The sequence below is a fragment of the Ascaphus truei genome, chromosome 4 (genome assembly GCF_040206685.1).
Source record: "Ascaphus truei isolate aAscTru1 chromosome 4, aAscTru1.hap1, whole genome shotgun sequence".
Taxonomy (NCBI): Eukaryota; Metazoa; Chordata; class Amphibia; order Anura; family Ascaphidae; genus Ascaphus; species Ascaphus truei.
The window spans coordinates 423,467,969-423,484,102 of record NC_134486.1 but is presented as its reverse complement, the minus strand read 5'-3'; the positions used below and the strand labels follow the sequence as shown (position 1 = coordinate 423,484,102).

The 16,134-nt window shown below is 49.8% G+C and overlaps 1 protein-coding gene across 1 annotated transcript in view; it reads right to left on the bottom strand.

The window, feature by feature from the left end:
- PEX6 (peroxisomal biogenesis factor 6) overlaps positions 1–16,134 on the bottom strand; it is a 365,667-nt gene that overhangs the window by 27,830 nt on the left and 321,703 nt on the right. Inside the window, exon 13 of the mRNA XM_075595120.1 lies at positions 7,532–7,640. Coding sequence (XP_075451235.1) covers positions 7,532–7,640 — 109 coding nt within the window. The remainder of the gene's footprint in view (positions 1–7,531; positions 7,641–16,134) is intronic.

Genomic DNA, 16,134 nt, shown 5'->3' with positions numbered 1-16,134 from the left:
CCGCCGTGATGGCGCAGGGACAGTGGCTGCCGTGATGGGGCAGGGACAGTGGCTGCCGTGATGGCGCAGGGACAGTGGCTGCCGTGATGGGGCAGGGACAGTGGCTGCCGTGATGGGGCAGGGACAGTGGATGCCGTGATGGCGCAGGGACAGTGGCCGCCGTGATGGCGCAGGGACAGTGGATGCCGTGATGGGGCAGGGACAGTGGCCGGCGAGATGGGGCAGGGACAGTGGCTGCCGTGATGGCGCAGGGACAGTGGCTGCCGTGATGGGGCAGGGACAGTGGCTGCCGTGATGGCGCAGGGACAGTGGATGCCGTGATGGCGCAGGGACAGTGGCTGCCGTGATGGGGCAGGGACAGTGGCTGCCGTGATGGCGCAGGGACAGTGGCCGCCGTGATGGGGCAGGGACAGTGGCTGCCGTGATGGGGCAGGGACAGTGGCCGCCGTGATGGGGCAGGGACAGTGGCTGCCGTGATGGGGCAGGGACAGTGGCCGCCGTGATGGGGCAGGGACAGTGGATGCCGTGATGGCGCAGGGACAGTGGCTGCCGTGATGGCGCAGGGACAGTGGCTGCCGTGATGGGGCAGGGACAGTGGCCGCCGTGATGGGGCAGGGACAGTGGCTGCCGTGATGGCGCAGGGACAGTGGCTGCCGTGATGGCGCAGGGACAGTGGCTGCCGTGATGGGGCAGGGACAGTGGCCGCCGTGATGGCGCAGGGACAGTGGCTGCCGTGATGGGGCAGGGACAGTGGCTGCCGTGATGGCGCAGGGACAGTGGCTGCCGTGATGGGGCAGGGACAGTGGCCGCCGTGATGGGGCAGGGACAGTGGCCGCCGTGATGGGGCAGGGACAGTGGCTGCCGTGATGGGGCAGGGACAGTGGCTGCCGTGATGGCGCAGGGACAGTGGCTGCCGTGATGGGGCAGGGACAGTGGCCGCCGTGATGGGGCAGGGACAGTGGCTGCCGTGATGGCGCAGGGACAGTGGCTGCCGTGATGGGGCAGGGACAGTGGCTGCCGTGATGGCGCAGGGACAGTGGCCGCCGTGATGGGGCAGGGACAGTGGCTGCCGTGATGGGGCAGGGACAGTGGATGCCGTGATGGGGCAGGGACAGTGGCTGCCGTGATGGCGCAGGGACAGTGGCTGACGTGATGGCGCAGGGACAGTAGCCGCCGTGATGGGGCAGGGACAGTGGCTGCCGTGATTTCGCAGGGACAGTGGCCGCCGTGATGGCGCAGGGACAGTGGCTGCCGTGATGGAGCAGGGACAGTGGCTGACGTGATGGCGCAGGGACAGTGGCCGCCGTGATGGGGCAGGGACAGTGGCCGCCGTGATGGGGCAGGGACAGTGGCTGCCGTGATGGGGCAGGGACAGTGGCTGCCGTGATGGGGCAGGGACAGTGGCTGCCGTGATGGCGCAGGGACAGTGGCTGCCGTGATGGGGCAGGGACAGTGGCCGCCGTGATGGCGCAGCGACAGTGGCCGCCGTGATGGCGCAGGGACAGTGGCTGCCGTGATGGGGCAGGGACAGTGGCTGCCGTGATGGGGCAGGGACAGTGGCTGCCGTGATGGCGCAGGGACAGTGGCTGCCGTGATGGGGCAGGGACAGTGGCTGCCGTGATGGCGCAGGGACAGTGGCCGCCGTGATGGGGCAGGGACAGTGGCCGCCGTGATGGGGCAGGGACAGTGGCTGCGGGTCTGTACTTCTGAATGGCGCTGTGATGGTGAGGGGTTAACCAGGCTCCCAATAAAGGTTAAGCCCGTGTGGTTACCTCTGATCCATGTATTGGGGTTCAGGAGTGCCAGCGAGCAGAGATTGAGCTGGGGGTGGGGGGGGAGATCGCGGGGGGGGGGGGGGCAGCGAGCAGAGATCGCGGGGGGGGGGGGGGTGTGTGCCAGCGAGCAGATATCGCGGGGGGGGTGGTTGCCAGCGAGCAGAGATCGCTGGGGGTGGGGGGGGGTGTCAGCGAGCAGAGATCGCTGGGGGGGGGTGGTTGCCAGCGAGCAGAGATCGCTGGGGGGGCATTGGAAACAGTTAACACTCTTGGAGGAGAAACGCGTAGGGTGTTATCTGTTTCCAGTGGCCAGCAGAGACCGGGGGGGAGACTCCATACAGAAACAGCTGTTCATTTCAGAGAACCTCGTACCCGGAAGTGCGGGAGTCACAGTGTACCGTGAGCATCGCGCAGGGAGACCGCTCTGCGACCTCCGCGGAGGCTGGCTGATCAGGTTTTGATCTATCTGCGCATATTATTCAGAAACCATGTGAGTTAGGGTTAGGGTTAGGGATTTTACCCGTTCATGCAGATACAATACGTGTTTTGCAATTTTGCACTATGTTTGTTCCTCTTCTTTAACCCGGTATATAGGTGGTGAGGACCTTTTACCAATAAGCGGTTCCACAGATGACACAACCCCATATAGACTGAAAGATACAGAACCCTTTCTGCACATCTCACCACAGAGAAATCTGGGAGTATAAATTGGGTCGGGGTTTTGAAAATGTATTGAAAACAAAAAGACTTAAGACACATTGCACCATTTGTATATGTTTTATATTCACACGACCTCGCGCTCCCTGATTTTCCTGGACATCAATGCATAAGGACAGCCGTACCTTACATAGGGACAGCCATACCTTACATAGGGACAGCCATACCTTACATAGGGACAGTCATACCTTACATAGGGACAGCCATACCTTACATAGGGACAGCCATACCTTACATAGGGACAGGCGTACCTTACATAGGGACAGGCGTACCTTACATAGGGACAGGCGTACCTTACATAGGGACAGTCATACCTTACATAGGGACAGCCATACCTTACATAGGGACAGCCATACCTTACATAGGGACAGGCGTACCTTACATAGGGACAGGCGTACCTTACATAGGGACAGGCGTACCTTACATAGGGACAGCCGTACCTTACATAGGGACAGCCATACCTTACATAGGGACAGCCATACCTTACATAGGGACAGCCATACCTTACATAGGGACAGGCATACCTTACATAGGGACAGCCATACCTTACATAGGGACAGGCATACCTTACATAGGGACAGGCGTACCTTACATAGGGACAGCCATACCTTACATAGGGACAGCCATACCTTACATAGGGACAGGCATATCTTACATAGGGACAGCCATACCTTACATAGGGACAGGCATATCTTACATAGGGACAGCCATACCTTACATAGGGACAGCCATACCTTACATAGGGACAGCCATACCTTACATAGGGACAGCCGTACCTTACATAGGGACAGGCGTACCTTACATAGGGACAGGCGTACCTTACATAGGGACAGGCGTACCTTACATAGGGACAGCCGTACCTTACATAGGGACAGCCATACCTTACATAGGGACAGCCATACCTTACATAGGGACAGTCATACCTTACATAGGGACAGCCATACCTTACATAGGGACAGCCATACCTTACATAGGGACAGGCGTACCTTACATAGGGACAGGCGTACCTTACATAGGGACAGGCGTACCTTACATAGGGACAGTCATACCTTACATAGGGACAGCCATACCTTACATAGGGACAGCCATACCTTACATAGGGACAGCCATACCTTACATAGGGACAGGCATACCTTACATAGGGACAGCCATACCTTACATAGGGACAGGCATACCTTACATAGGGACAGGCGTACCTTACATAGGGACAGCCGTACCTTACATAGGGACAGCCATACCTTACATAGGGACAGCCATACCTTACATAGGGACAGGCATACCTTACATAGGGACAGCCATACCTTACATAGGGACAGGCATACCTTACATAGGGACAGCCATACCTTACATAGGGACAGGCATACCTTACATAGGGACAGCCATACCTTACATAGGGACAGGCATACCTTACATAGGGACAGGCATACCTTACATAGGGACAGCCGTACCTTACATAGGGACAGGCGTACCTTACATAGGGACAGGCGTACCTTACATAGGGACAGGCGTACCTTACATAGGGACAGGCATACCTTACATAGGGACAGCCATACCTTACATAGGGACAGGCATACCTTACATAGGGACAGCCATACCTTACATAGGGACTGCCATACCTTACATAGGGACAGCCATACCTTACATAGGGACTGCCATACCTTACATAGGGACAGCCATACCTTACATAGTGACAGCCATACGTTACATAGGGACAGCCATACCTTACATAGGGACAGATATACCTTACATAGGGACAGCCATACCTAACATAGGGACAGCCATACCTTACATAGGGACAGCCATACCTTACATAGGGACAGCCATACCTTACATAGGGACAGGCATACCTTACATAGGGACAGCCATACCTTACATAGGGACTGCCATACCTTACATAGGGACAGCCATACCTTACATAGTGACAGCCATACGATACATAGGGACAGCCATACCTTACATAGGGACAGATATACCTTACATAGGGACAGCCATACCTTACATAGGGACAGCCATACCTTACATAGGGACAGCCATACCTTACATAGGGACAGCCATACCTTACATAGGGACAGGCATACCTTACATAGGGACAGGCATACCTTACATAGGGACAGCCGTACCTTAAATAGGGACAGATATACCTTACATAGGGCCAGCCATACCTTACATAGGGACAGCCATACCTTACATAGGGACAGCCATACCTTACATAGGGACAGGCATACCTTACATAGGGACAGGCATACCTTACATAGGGACAGCCGTACCTTACATAGGGACAGGCGTACCTTACATAGGGACAGCCATACCTTACATAGGGACAGCCATACCTTACATAGGGACAGCCATACCTTACATAGGGACAGCCGTACCTTACATACGGACAGGCGTACCTCACATAAGGTAGGATCACCTTGCACCAGAGACTGAAGCCAGTCCATAAAGATACCTTTATGTGCCTATACTGCACCTCACGTTTGTGAGTATCCTGTGTACTGTATACATTCTGTGCTAGCAACTTTCCACAACACTGTTTGCACAATATTGCACAAAAAGCACTTTTTCTCTCTTATGTTCCCACATGGTATGCGCTTCCTGATGATCCATTCTCCATGTTCCATGAGGATTGAGAAAGCAATCATACACCAGGTTACAGCTGCAATCGACCATTGTGTTTGTATAAGTATCATTATTATCACTATTGTATTGATTATATCACTGTTATTATAAATGTATATGAGCGCCACTTTTGGTTAGTCACTTCACATACACTGTACCTCACATAAGGACAGGCGTACCTCACACGGGGACAGGCTTACCTCACACGGGGACAGGCGTACCTCACACGGGGACAGGCGTACCTCACACGGGGACAGGCGTACCTCACACGGGGGCAGGCGTACCTCACACGGGGGCAGGCGTACCTCACACGGGGACAGGCGTACCTCACACGGGGACAGGCGTACCTCACACGGGGACAGGCTTACCTCACACGGGGACAGGCGTACCTCACACGGGGACAGGCGTACCTCACACGGGGACAGGCGTACCTCACACGGGGACAGGCGTACCTCACACGGGGACAGGCGTACCTCACACGGGGGCAGGCGTACCTCACACGGGGGCAGGCGTACCTCACACGGGGGCAGGCGTACCTCACACGGGGGCAGGCGTACCTCACACGGGGACAGGCGTACCTCACACGGGGACAGGCGTACCTCACACGGGGACAGGCGTACCTCACACGGGGACAGGCGTACCTCACACGGGGACAGGCGTACCTCACACGGGGACAGGCGTACCTCACACGGGGACAGGCGTACCTCACACGGGGACAGGCGTACCTCACACGGGGACAGGCGTACCTCACACGGGGACAGGCGTACCTCACACGGGGACAGGCGTACCTCACACGGGGACAGGCGTACCTCACACGGGGACAGGCGTACCTCACACGGGGACAGGCGTACCTCACACGGGGACAGGCGTACCTCACACGGGGACAGGCGTACCTCACACGGGGACAGGCGTACCTCACACGGGGACAGGCGTACCTCACACGGGGACAGGCGTACCTCACACGGGGACAGGCGTACCTCACACGGGGACAGGCGTACCTCACACGGGGACAGGCGTACCTCACACGGGGACAGGCGTACCTCACACGGGGACAGGCGTACCTCACACGGGGACAGGCGTACCTCACACGGGGACAGGCGTACCTCACACGGGGACAGGCGTACCTCACACGGGGACAGGCGTACCTCACACGGGGACAGGCGTACCTCACACGGGGACAGGCTTACCTCACACGGGGACAGGCGTACCTCACACGGGGACAGGCGTACCTCACACGGGGACAGGCGTACCTCACACGGGGACAGGCGTACCTCACACGGGGACAGGCGTACCTCACATAAGGACAGGCGTACCTCACATAAGGACAGGCGTACCTCACATAAGGACAGGCGTACCTCACATAAGGACAGGCGTACCTCACACGGGGACAGGCGTACCTCACACGGGGAGAGGCGTACCTCACACGGGGACAGGCGTACCTCACACGGGGACAGCCGTACCTCACACGGGGACAGGCGTACCTCACACGGGGACAGGCGTACCTCACACGGGGACAGGCGTACCTCACACGGGGACAGGCGTACCTCACACGGGGACAGGCGTACCTCACACGGGGACAGGCGTACCTCACACGGGGACAGGCGTACCTCACACGGGGACAGGCGTACCTCACACGGGGACAGGCGTACCTCACACGGGGACAGGCGTACCTCACACGGGGACAGGCGTACCTCACACGGGGACAGGCGTACCTCACACGGGGACAGGCGTACCTCACACGGGGACAGGCGTACCTCACACGGGGACAGGCGTACCTCACACGGGGACAGGCGTACCTCACACGGGGACAGGCGTACCTCACACGGGGACAGGCGTACCTCACACGGGGACAGGCGTACCTCACACGGGGACAGGCGTACCTCACACGGGGACAGGCGTACCTCACACGGGGACAGGCGTACCTCACACGGGGACAGGCGTACCTCACACGGGGACAGGCGTACCTCACACGGGGACAGGCGTACCTCACACGGGGACAGGCGTACCTCACACGGGGACAGGCGTACCTCACACGGGGACAGGCGTACCTCACACGGGGACAGGCGTACCTCACACGGGGACAGGCGTACCTCACACGGGGACAGGCGTACCTCACACAGGGACAGGCGTACCTCACACAGGGACAGGCGTACCTCACACAGGGACAGGCGTACCTCACACAGGGACAGGCGTACCTCACACGGGGACAGGCGTACCTCACACGGGGACAGGCGTACCTCACACAGGGACAGGCGTACCTCACACGGGGACAGGCGTACCTCACACGGGGACAGGCGTACCTCCCACGGGGACAGGCGTACCTCCCACGGGGACAGGCGTACCTCACACGGGGACAGGCGTACCTCACACGGGGACAGGCGTACCTCACACAGGGACAGGCGTATTTGCTGTGCTCTCACCTGTCCATCACGCCCCCCGAGTCTCCGCTCTTCCCACGATTGGGAGCCAACGAATCCAGCTCATCAAAGAATATGATGCAGGGAGCAGCAGCGCGGGCACGGGAGAAAACTAGGGGAGGAGAGGACAAGAGACAGAGAGAGAGATAGGTATAATATACAGAGAGGCGTAAGAGAGCATAGAGGCACAGACAGAGAGAGATAGGTATAATATACAGAGAGGCGTAAGAGAGCATAGAGGCACAGACAGAGAGAGATAGGTATAATATACAGAGAGGCGTAAGAGAGCATAGAGGCACAGACAGAGAGAGATAGGTATAATATACAGAGAGGCGTAAGGGAGCATAGAGGCACAGACAGAGAGAGATAGGTATAATATACAGAGAGGAGTAAGAGAGCATAGAAGCACAGACAGAGAGAGATAGGTATAATATACAGAGAGGCGTAAGAGAGCATAGAAGCACAGACAGAGAGAGATAGGTATAATATACAGAGAGGAATAAGAGAGCATAGAGGCACAGACAGAGAGAGATAGGTATAATATACAGAGAGGAATAAGAGAGCATAGAGGCACAGACAGAGAGATAGGTATAATATACAGAGAGGGGTAAGAGATCATAGAGGCACAGACAGAGATAGATAGGTATAATATACAGAGAGGAATAAGAGAGCATAGAGGCACAGACAGATAGATAGGTATAATATACAGAGAGGGGTAAGAGATCATAGAAGCACAGACAGAGAGAGATATGTATAATATACAGAGAGGGGTAAGAGAGCATAGAGGCACAGACAGAGAGAGATAGGTATAATATACAGAGAGGGGTAAGAGAGCATAGAGGCACAGACAGAAAGAGATAGGTATAATATACAGAGAGGGGTAAGAGAGCATAGAGGCACAGACAGAGAGAGATAGGTATAATATACAGAGAGGCGTAAGGGAGCATAGAGGCACAGACAGAGAGATAGGTATAATATACAGAGAGGAATAAGAGAGCATAGAGGCACAGACAGAGAGAGATAGGTATAATATACAGAGAGGAATAAGAGAGCATAGAGGCACAGACAGATAGAGATAGGTATAATATACAGAGAGGAGTAAGAGAGCATAGAAGCACAGACAGAGAGAGATAGGTATAATATACAGAGAGGCGTAAGAGAGCATAGAGGCACAGACAGAGAGATAGGTATAATATACAGAGAGGCGTAAGAGAGCATAGAGGCACAGAGAGATAGGTATAATATACAGAGAGGCGTAAGAGAGCATAGAAGCACAGACAGACAGAGAGATAGGTATAATATACAGAGAGGAGTAAGAGAGCATAGAGGCACAGACAGAGAGATAGGTATAATATACAGAGAGGAGTAAGAGAGCATAGAGGCACAGACAGAGAGAGATAGGTATAATATACAGAGAGGAGTAAGAGAGCATAGAGGCACAGACAGAGAGAGATAAGTATAATATACAGAGAGGCGTAAGAGAGCATAGAGGCACAGACAGAGAGAGATAGGTATAATATACAGAGAGGCGTAAGAGAGCATAGAGGCAAAGACAGAGAGATAGGTATAATATACAGAGAGGAGTAAGAGAGCATAGAGGCACAGACAGAAAGATAGGTATAATATACAGAGAGGAGTAAGAGAGCATAGAAGCACAGACAGAGAGATAGGTATAATATACAGAGAGGAGTAAGAGAGCATAGAGGCACAGACAGAGAGAGATAGGTATAATATACAGAGAGGAGTAAGAGAGCATAGAGTCACAGACAGAGAGATAGGTATAATATACAGAGAGGCGTAAGAGAGCATAGAGGCACAGACCGAGAGAGATAGGTATAATATACAGAGAGGAGTAAGAGAGCATAGAAGCACAGACAGAGAGAGATAGGTATAATATACAGAGAGGAGTAAGAGAGCATAGAGGCACAGACAGAGAGAGATAGGTATAATATACAGAGAGGCATAAGAGAGCATAGAGGCACAGACAGAGAGATAGGTATAATATACAGAGAGGCGTAAGAGAGCATAGAAGCACAGACAGAGAGAGAGATAGGTATAATATACAGAGAGGAGTAAGAGAGCATAGAAGCACAGACAGAGAGAGATAGGTATAATATACAGAGAGGAGTAAGAGAACATAGAAGCACAGAAAGAGAGATAGGTATAATATACAGAGAGGAGTAAGAGAGCATAGAAGCACAGACAGAGAGATAGGTATAATATACAGAGAGGAGTAAGAGAGCATAGAAGCACAGACAGAGAGATAGGTATAATATACAGAGAGGAGTAAGAGAGCATAGAGGCACAGACAGAGAGATAGGTATAATATACAGAGAGGCGTAAGAGAGCATAGAGGCACAGACAGAGAGATAGGTATAATATACAGAGAGGCGTAAGAGAGCATAGAGGCACAGACAGAGAGATAGGTATAATATACAGAGAGGCGTAAGAGAGCATAGAGGCACAGACAGAGAGAGATAGGTATAATATACAGAGAGGCGTAAGAGAGCATAGAGGCACAGACAGAGAGAGATAGGTATAATATACAGAGAGGAATAAGAGAGCATAGAAGCACAGACAGAGAGAGATAGGTATAATATACAGAGAGGAGTAAGAGAGCATAGAAGCACAGACAGAGAGATAGGTATAATATACAGAGAGGAATAAGAGAGCATAGAGGCACAGACAGAGAGAGATAGGTATAATATACAGAGAGGCGTAAGAGAGCATAGAGGCACAGACAGAGAGAGATAGGTATAATATACAGAGAGGCGTAAGAGAGCATAGAGGCACAGACAGAGAGATAGGTATAATATACAGAGAGGCGTAAGAGAGCATAGAGGCACAGACAGAGAGATAGGTATAATATACAGAGAGGCGTAAGAGAGCATAGAGGCACAGACCGAGAGATAGGTATAATATACAGAGAGGAGTAAGAGAGCATAGAGTCACAGACAAAGAGATAGGTATAATATACAGAGAGGCGTAAGAGAGCATAGAGGCACAGACAGAGAGAGATTGGTATAATATACAGAGAGGAATAAGAGAGCATAGAAGCACAGACAGAGAGAGATAGGTATAATATACAGAGAGGAGTAAGAGAGCATAGAAGCACAGACAGAGAGATAGGTATAATATACAGAGAGGAATAAGAGAGCATAGAGGCACAGACAGAGAGAGATAGGTATAATATACAGAGAGGCGTAAGAGAGCATAGAGGCACAGACAGAGAGAGATAGGTATAATATACAGAGAGGCGTAAGAGAGCATAGAGGCACAGACAGAGAGATAGGTATAATATACAGAGAGGAATAAGAGAGCATAGAAGCACAGACAGAGAGATAGGTATAATATACAGAGAGGAGTAAGAGAGCATAGAGGCACAGACAGAGAGATAGGTATAATATACAGAGAGGAGTAAGAGAGCATAGAGGCACAGACAGAGAGATAGGTATAATATACAGAGAGGCGTAAGAGAGCATAGAGGCACAGACAGAGAGATAGGTATAATATACAGAGAGGCGTAAGAGAGCATAGAGGCACAGACAGAGAGAGATAGGTATAATATACAGAGAGGCGTAAGAGAGCATAGAGGCACAGACAGAGAGATAGGTATAATATACAGAGAGGAATAAGAGAGCATAGAAGCACAGACAGAGAGATAGGTATAATATACAGAGAGGAGTAAGAGAGCATAGAGGCACAGACAGAGAGATAGGTATAATATACAGAGAGGAGTAAGAGAGCATAGAGGCACAGACAGAGAGATAGGTATAATATACAGAGAGGCGTAAGAGAGCATAGAGGCACAGACAGAGAGATAGGTATAATATACAGAGAGGCGTAAGAGAGCATAGAGGCACAGACAGAGAGAGATAGGTATAATATACAGAGAGGCGTAAGAGAGCATAGAGGCACAGACAGAGAGATAGGTATAATATACAGAGAGGCGTAAGAGAGCATAGAGGCACAGAGAGAGAGAGATAGGTATAATATACAGAGAGGCGTAAGAGAGCATAGAGGCACAGACAGAGAGATAGGTATAATATACAGAGAGGAATAAGGGAGCATAGAAGCACAGACAAAGAGAGATAGGTATAATATACAGAGAGGAGTAAGAGAGCATAGAAGCACAGACAGAGAGATAGGTATAATATACAGAGAGGAGTAAGAGAGCATAGAGGCACAGACAGAGATAGATAGGTATAATATACAGAGAGGAGTAAGAGAGCATAGAAGCACAGACCGAGAGATAGGTATAATATACAGAGAGGAATAAGGGAGCATAGAGGCACAGACAGAGAGATAGGTATAATATACAGAGAGGAATAAGAGAGCATAGAAGCACAGACAGAGAGAGATAGGTATAATATACAGAGAGGGGTAAGAGAGCATAGAAGCACAGACAGAGAGATAGGTATAATATACAGAGAGGAGTAAGAGAGCATAGAAGCACAGACAGAGAGATAGATATAATATACAGAGAGGAGTAAGAGAGCATAGAGGCACAGACAGAGAGAGATAGGTATAATATACAGAGAGGCGTAAGAGAGCATAGAGGCACAGACAGAGAGAGATAGGTATAATATACAGAGAGGCGTAAGAGAGCATAGAGGCACAGACAGAGAGAGATAGGTATAATATACAGAGAGGAGTAAGAGAGCATAGAGTCACAGACAGAGAGATAGGTATAATATACAGAGAGGCGTAAGAGAGCATAGAGGCACAGACAGAGAGAGATAGGTATAATATACAGAGAGGAGTAAGAGAGCATAGAGGCACAGACAGAGAGATAGGTATAATATACAGAGAGGAATAAGAGAGCATAGAAGCACAGACAGAGAGATAGGTATAATATACAGAGAGGAGTAAGAGAGCATAGAGGCACAGACAGAGAGAGATAGGTATAATATACAGAGAGGCGTAAGAGAGCATAGAGGCACAGACAGAGAGAGATGGGTATAATATACAGAGAGGCGTAAGAGAGCATAGAGGCACAGACAGAGAGATAGGTATAATATACAGAGAGGAATAAGAGAGCATAGAAGCACAGACAGAGAGATAGGTATAATATACAGAGAGGAGTAAGAGAGCATAGAGGCACAGACAGAGAGATAGGTATAATATACAGAGAGGAGTAAGAGAGCATAGAGGCACAGACAGAGAGATAGGTATAATACAGTATACAGAGAGGCGTAAGAGAGCATAGAGGCACAGACAGAGAGATAGGTATAATATACAGAGAGGCGTAAGAGAGCATAGAGGCACAGACAGAGAGAGATAGGTATAATATACAGAGAGGCGTAAGAGAGCATAGAGGCACAGACAGAGAGATAGGTATAATATACAGAGAGGAATAAGAGAGCATAGAGGCACAGACAGAGAGATAGGTATAATATACAGAGAGGCGTAAGAGAGCATAGAGGCACAGAGAGAGAGAGATAGGTATAATATACAGAGAGGCGTAAGAGAGCATAGAGGCACAGACAGAGAGATAGGTATAATATACAGAGAGGAATAAGGGAGCATAGAAGCACAGACAAAGAGAGATAGGTATAATATACAGAGAGGAGTAAGAGAGCATAGAAGCACAGACAGAGAGATAGGTATAATATACAGAGAGGAGTAAGAGAGCATAGAGGCACAGACAGAGATAGATAGGTATAATATACAGAGAGGAGTAAGAGAGCATAGAAGCACAGACCGAGAGATAGGTACAATATACAGAGAGGAATAAGGGAGCATAGAGGCACAGACAGAGAGATAGGTATAATATACAGAGAGGAATAAGAGAGCATAGAAGCACAGACAGAGAGAGATAGGTATAATATACAGAGAGGCGTAAGAGAGCATAGAGGCACAGACAGAGAGAGATAGGTATAATATACAGAGAGGCGTAAGAGAGCATAGAGGCACAGACAGAGAGATAGGTATAATATACAGAGAGGAGTAAGAGAGCATAGAAGCACAGACAGAGAGATAGGTATAATATACAGAGAGGAGTAAGAGAGCATAGAGGCACAGACAGAGATAGATAGGTATAATATACAGAGAGGAGTAAGAGAGCATAGAAGCACAGACCGAGAGATAGGTACAATATACAGAGAGGAATAAGGGAGCATAGAGGCACAGACAGAGAGATAGGTATAATATACAGAGAGGAATAAGAGAGCATAGAAGCACAGACAGAGAGAGATAGGTATAATATACAGAGAGGCGTAAGAGAGCATAGAGGCACAGACAGAGAGAGATAGGTATAATATACAGAGAGGCGTAAGAGAGCATAGAGGCACAGACAGAGAGATAGGTATAATATACAGAGAGGCGTAAGAGAGCATAGAGGCACAGACAGAGAGATAGGTATAATATACAGAGAGGCGTAAGAGAGCATAGAGGCACAGACAGAGAGATAGGTATAATATACAGAGAGGAGTAAGAGAGCATAGAGTCACAGACAGAGAGATAGGTATAATATACAGAGAGGCGTAAGAGAGCATAGAGGCACAGACAGAGAGAGATAGGTATAATATACAGAGAGGAATAAGAGAGCATAGAAGCACAGACAGAGAGAGATAGGTATAATATACAGAGAGGAGTAAGAGAGCATAGAAGCACAGACAGAGAGATAGGTATAATATACAGAGAGGAATAAGAGAGCATAGAGGCACAGACAGAGAGAGATAGGTATAATATACAGAGAGGCGTAAGAGAGCATAGAGGCACAGACAGAGAGAGATAGGTATAATATACAGAGAGGCGTAAGAGAGCATAGAGGCACAGACAGAGAGATAGGTATAATATACAGAGAGGAATAAGAGAGCATAGAAGCACAGACAGAGAGATAGGTATAATATACAGAGAGGAGTAAGAGAGCATAGAGGCACAGACAGAGAGATAGGTATAATATACAGAGAGGAGTAAGAGAGCATAGAGGCACAGACAGAGAGATAGGTATAATATACAGAGAGGCGTAAGAGAGCATAGAGGCACAGACAGAGAGATAGGTATAATATACAGAGAGGCGTAAGAGAGCATAGAGGCACAGACAGAGAGAGATAGGTATAATATACAGAGAGGCGTAAGAGAGCATAGAGGCACAGACAGAGAGATAGGTATAATATACAGAGAGGAATAAGAGAGCATAGAAGCACAGACAGAGAGATAGGTATAATATACAGAGAGGAGTAAGAGAGCATAGAGGCACAGACAGAGAGATAGGTATAATATACAGAGAGGAGTAAGAGAGCATAGAGGCACAGACAGAGAGATAGGTATAATATACAGAGAGGCGTAAGAGAGCATAGAGGCACAGACAGAGAGATAGGTATAATATACAGAGAGGCGTAAGAGAGCATAGAGGCACAGACAGAGAGAGATAGGTATAATATACAGAGAGGCGTAAGAGAGCATAGAGGCACAGACAGAGAGATAGGTATAATATACAGAGAGGCGTAAGAGAGCATAGAGGCACAGAGAGAGAGAGATAGGTATAATATACAGAGAGGCGTAAGAGAGCATAGAGGCACAGACAGAGAGATAGGTATAATATACAGAGAGGCGTAAGAGAGCATAGAGGCACAGACAGAGAGATAGGTATAATATACAGAGAGGAATAAGGGAGCATAGAAGCACAGACAAAGGGCCTCATGCAGAGAGCATAGAATTTTAAAATTGGCGAATTTCATAAAAAGTAGCTTTTTTGGAGAGTTTTGGGCCTCATGCAGAGAGCATAGAATTTTAAAATTGGCGAATTTCATAAAAAGTAGCTTTTTTGGAGAGTTTTATTCTCCATATGCAGAAAAGTGCGAATTCTGCTATGTTTAACATGGATGCGTGTGGCGAGTTTAAATTGGCGAGATGCGCGCTTCAGAAACGTGTAAAAACAAATTCGCGCCTTTTTTTTCCCCTTTACTATAGGCGGCGAGCGCCATCTTGCCATCTTTTCCTGGCGCGGCAAAAATGCGAGAATCGCGCCATTTTTTGGCGCGAACAGCCGCTACTTGCCGTTCGCACCTCTCTGCATTCGGAGAGTTTTAAAAATGGCGAGATGGAGGTTCTCGCCAGCCGCGAGGCGAGTTTTAGCAATAGAAAAAACAAAATGGCGCGTTTTTCGGAACTCGCCATTTTCTGCCGGTTTCTGCGCGAAATTGTACAAAAAATGGCGAATTTCGAAATAACGATGCTCTCTGCATAAGGCCCTTTATTCTCCATATGCAGAAAAGTGCGAATTCTGCTATGTTTAACATGGATGCGTGTGGCGAGTTTAAATTGGCGAGATGCGCGCTTCAGAAACGTGTAAAAACAAATTCGCGCCTTTTTTTTCCCCTTTACTATAGGCGGCGAGCGCCATCTTGCCATCTTTTCCTGGCGCGGCAAAAATGCGAGAATCGCGCCATTTTTTGGCGCGAACAGCCGCTACTTGCCGTTCGCACCTCTCTGCATTCGGAGAGTTTTAAAAATGGCGAGATGGAGGTTCTCGCCAGCCGCGAGGCGAGTTTTAGCAATAGAAAAAACAAAATGGCGCGTTTTTCGGAACTCGCCATTTTCTGCCGGTTTCTGCGCGAAATTGTACAAAAAATGGCGAATTTCGAAATAACGATGCTCTC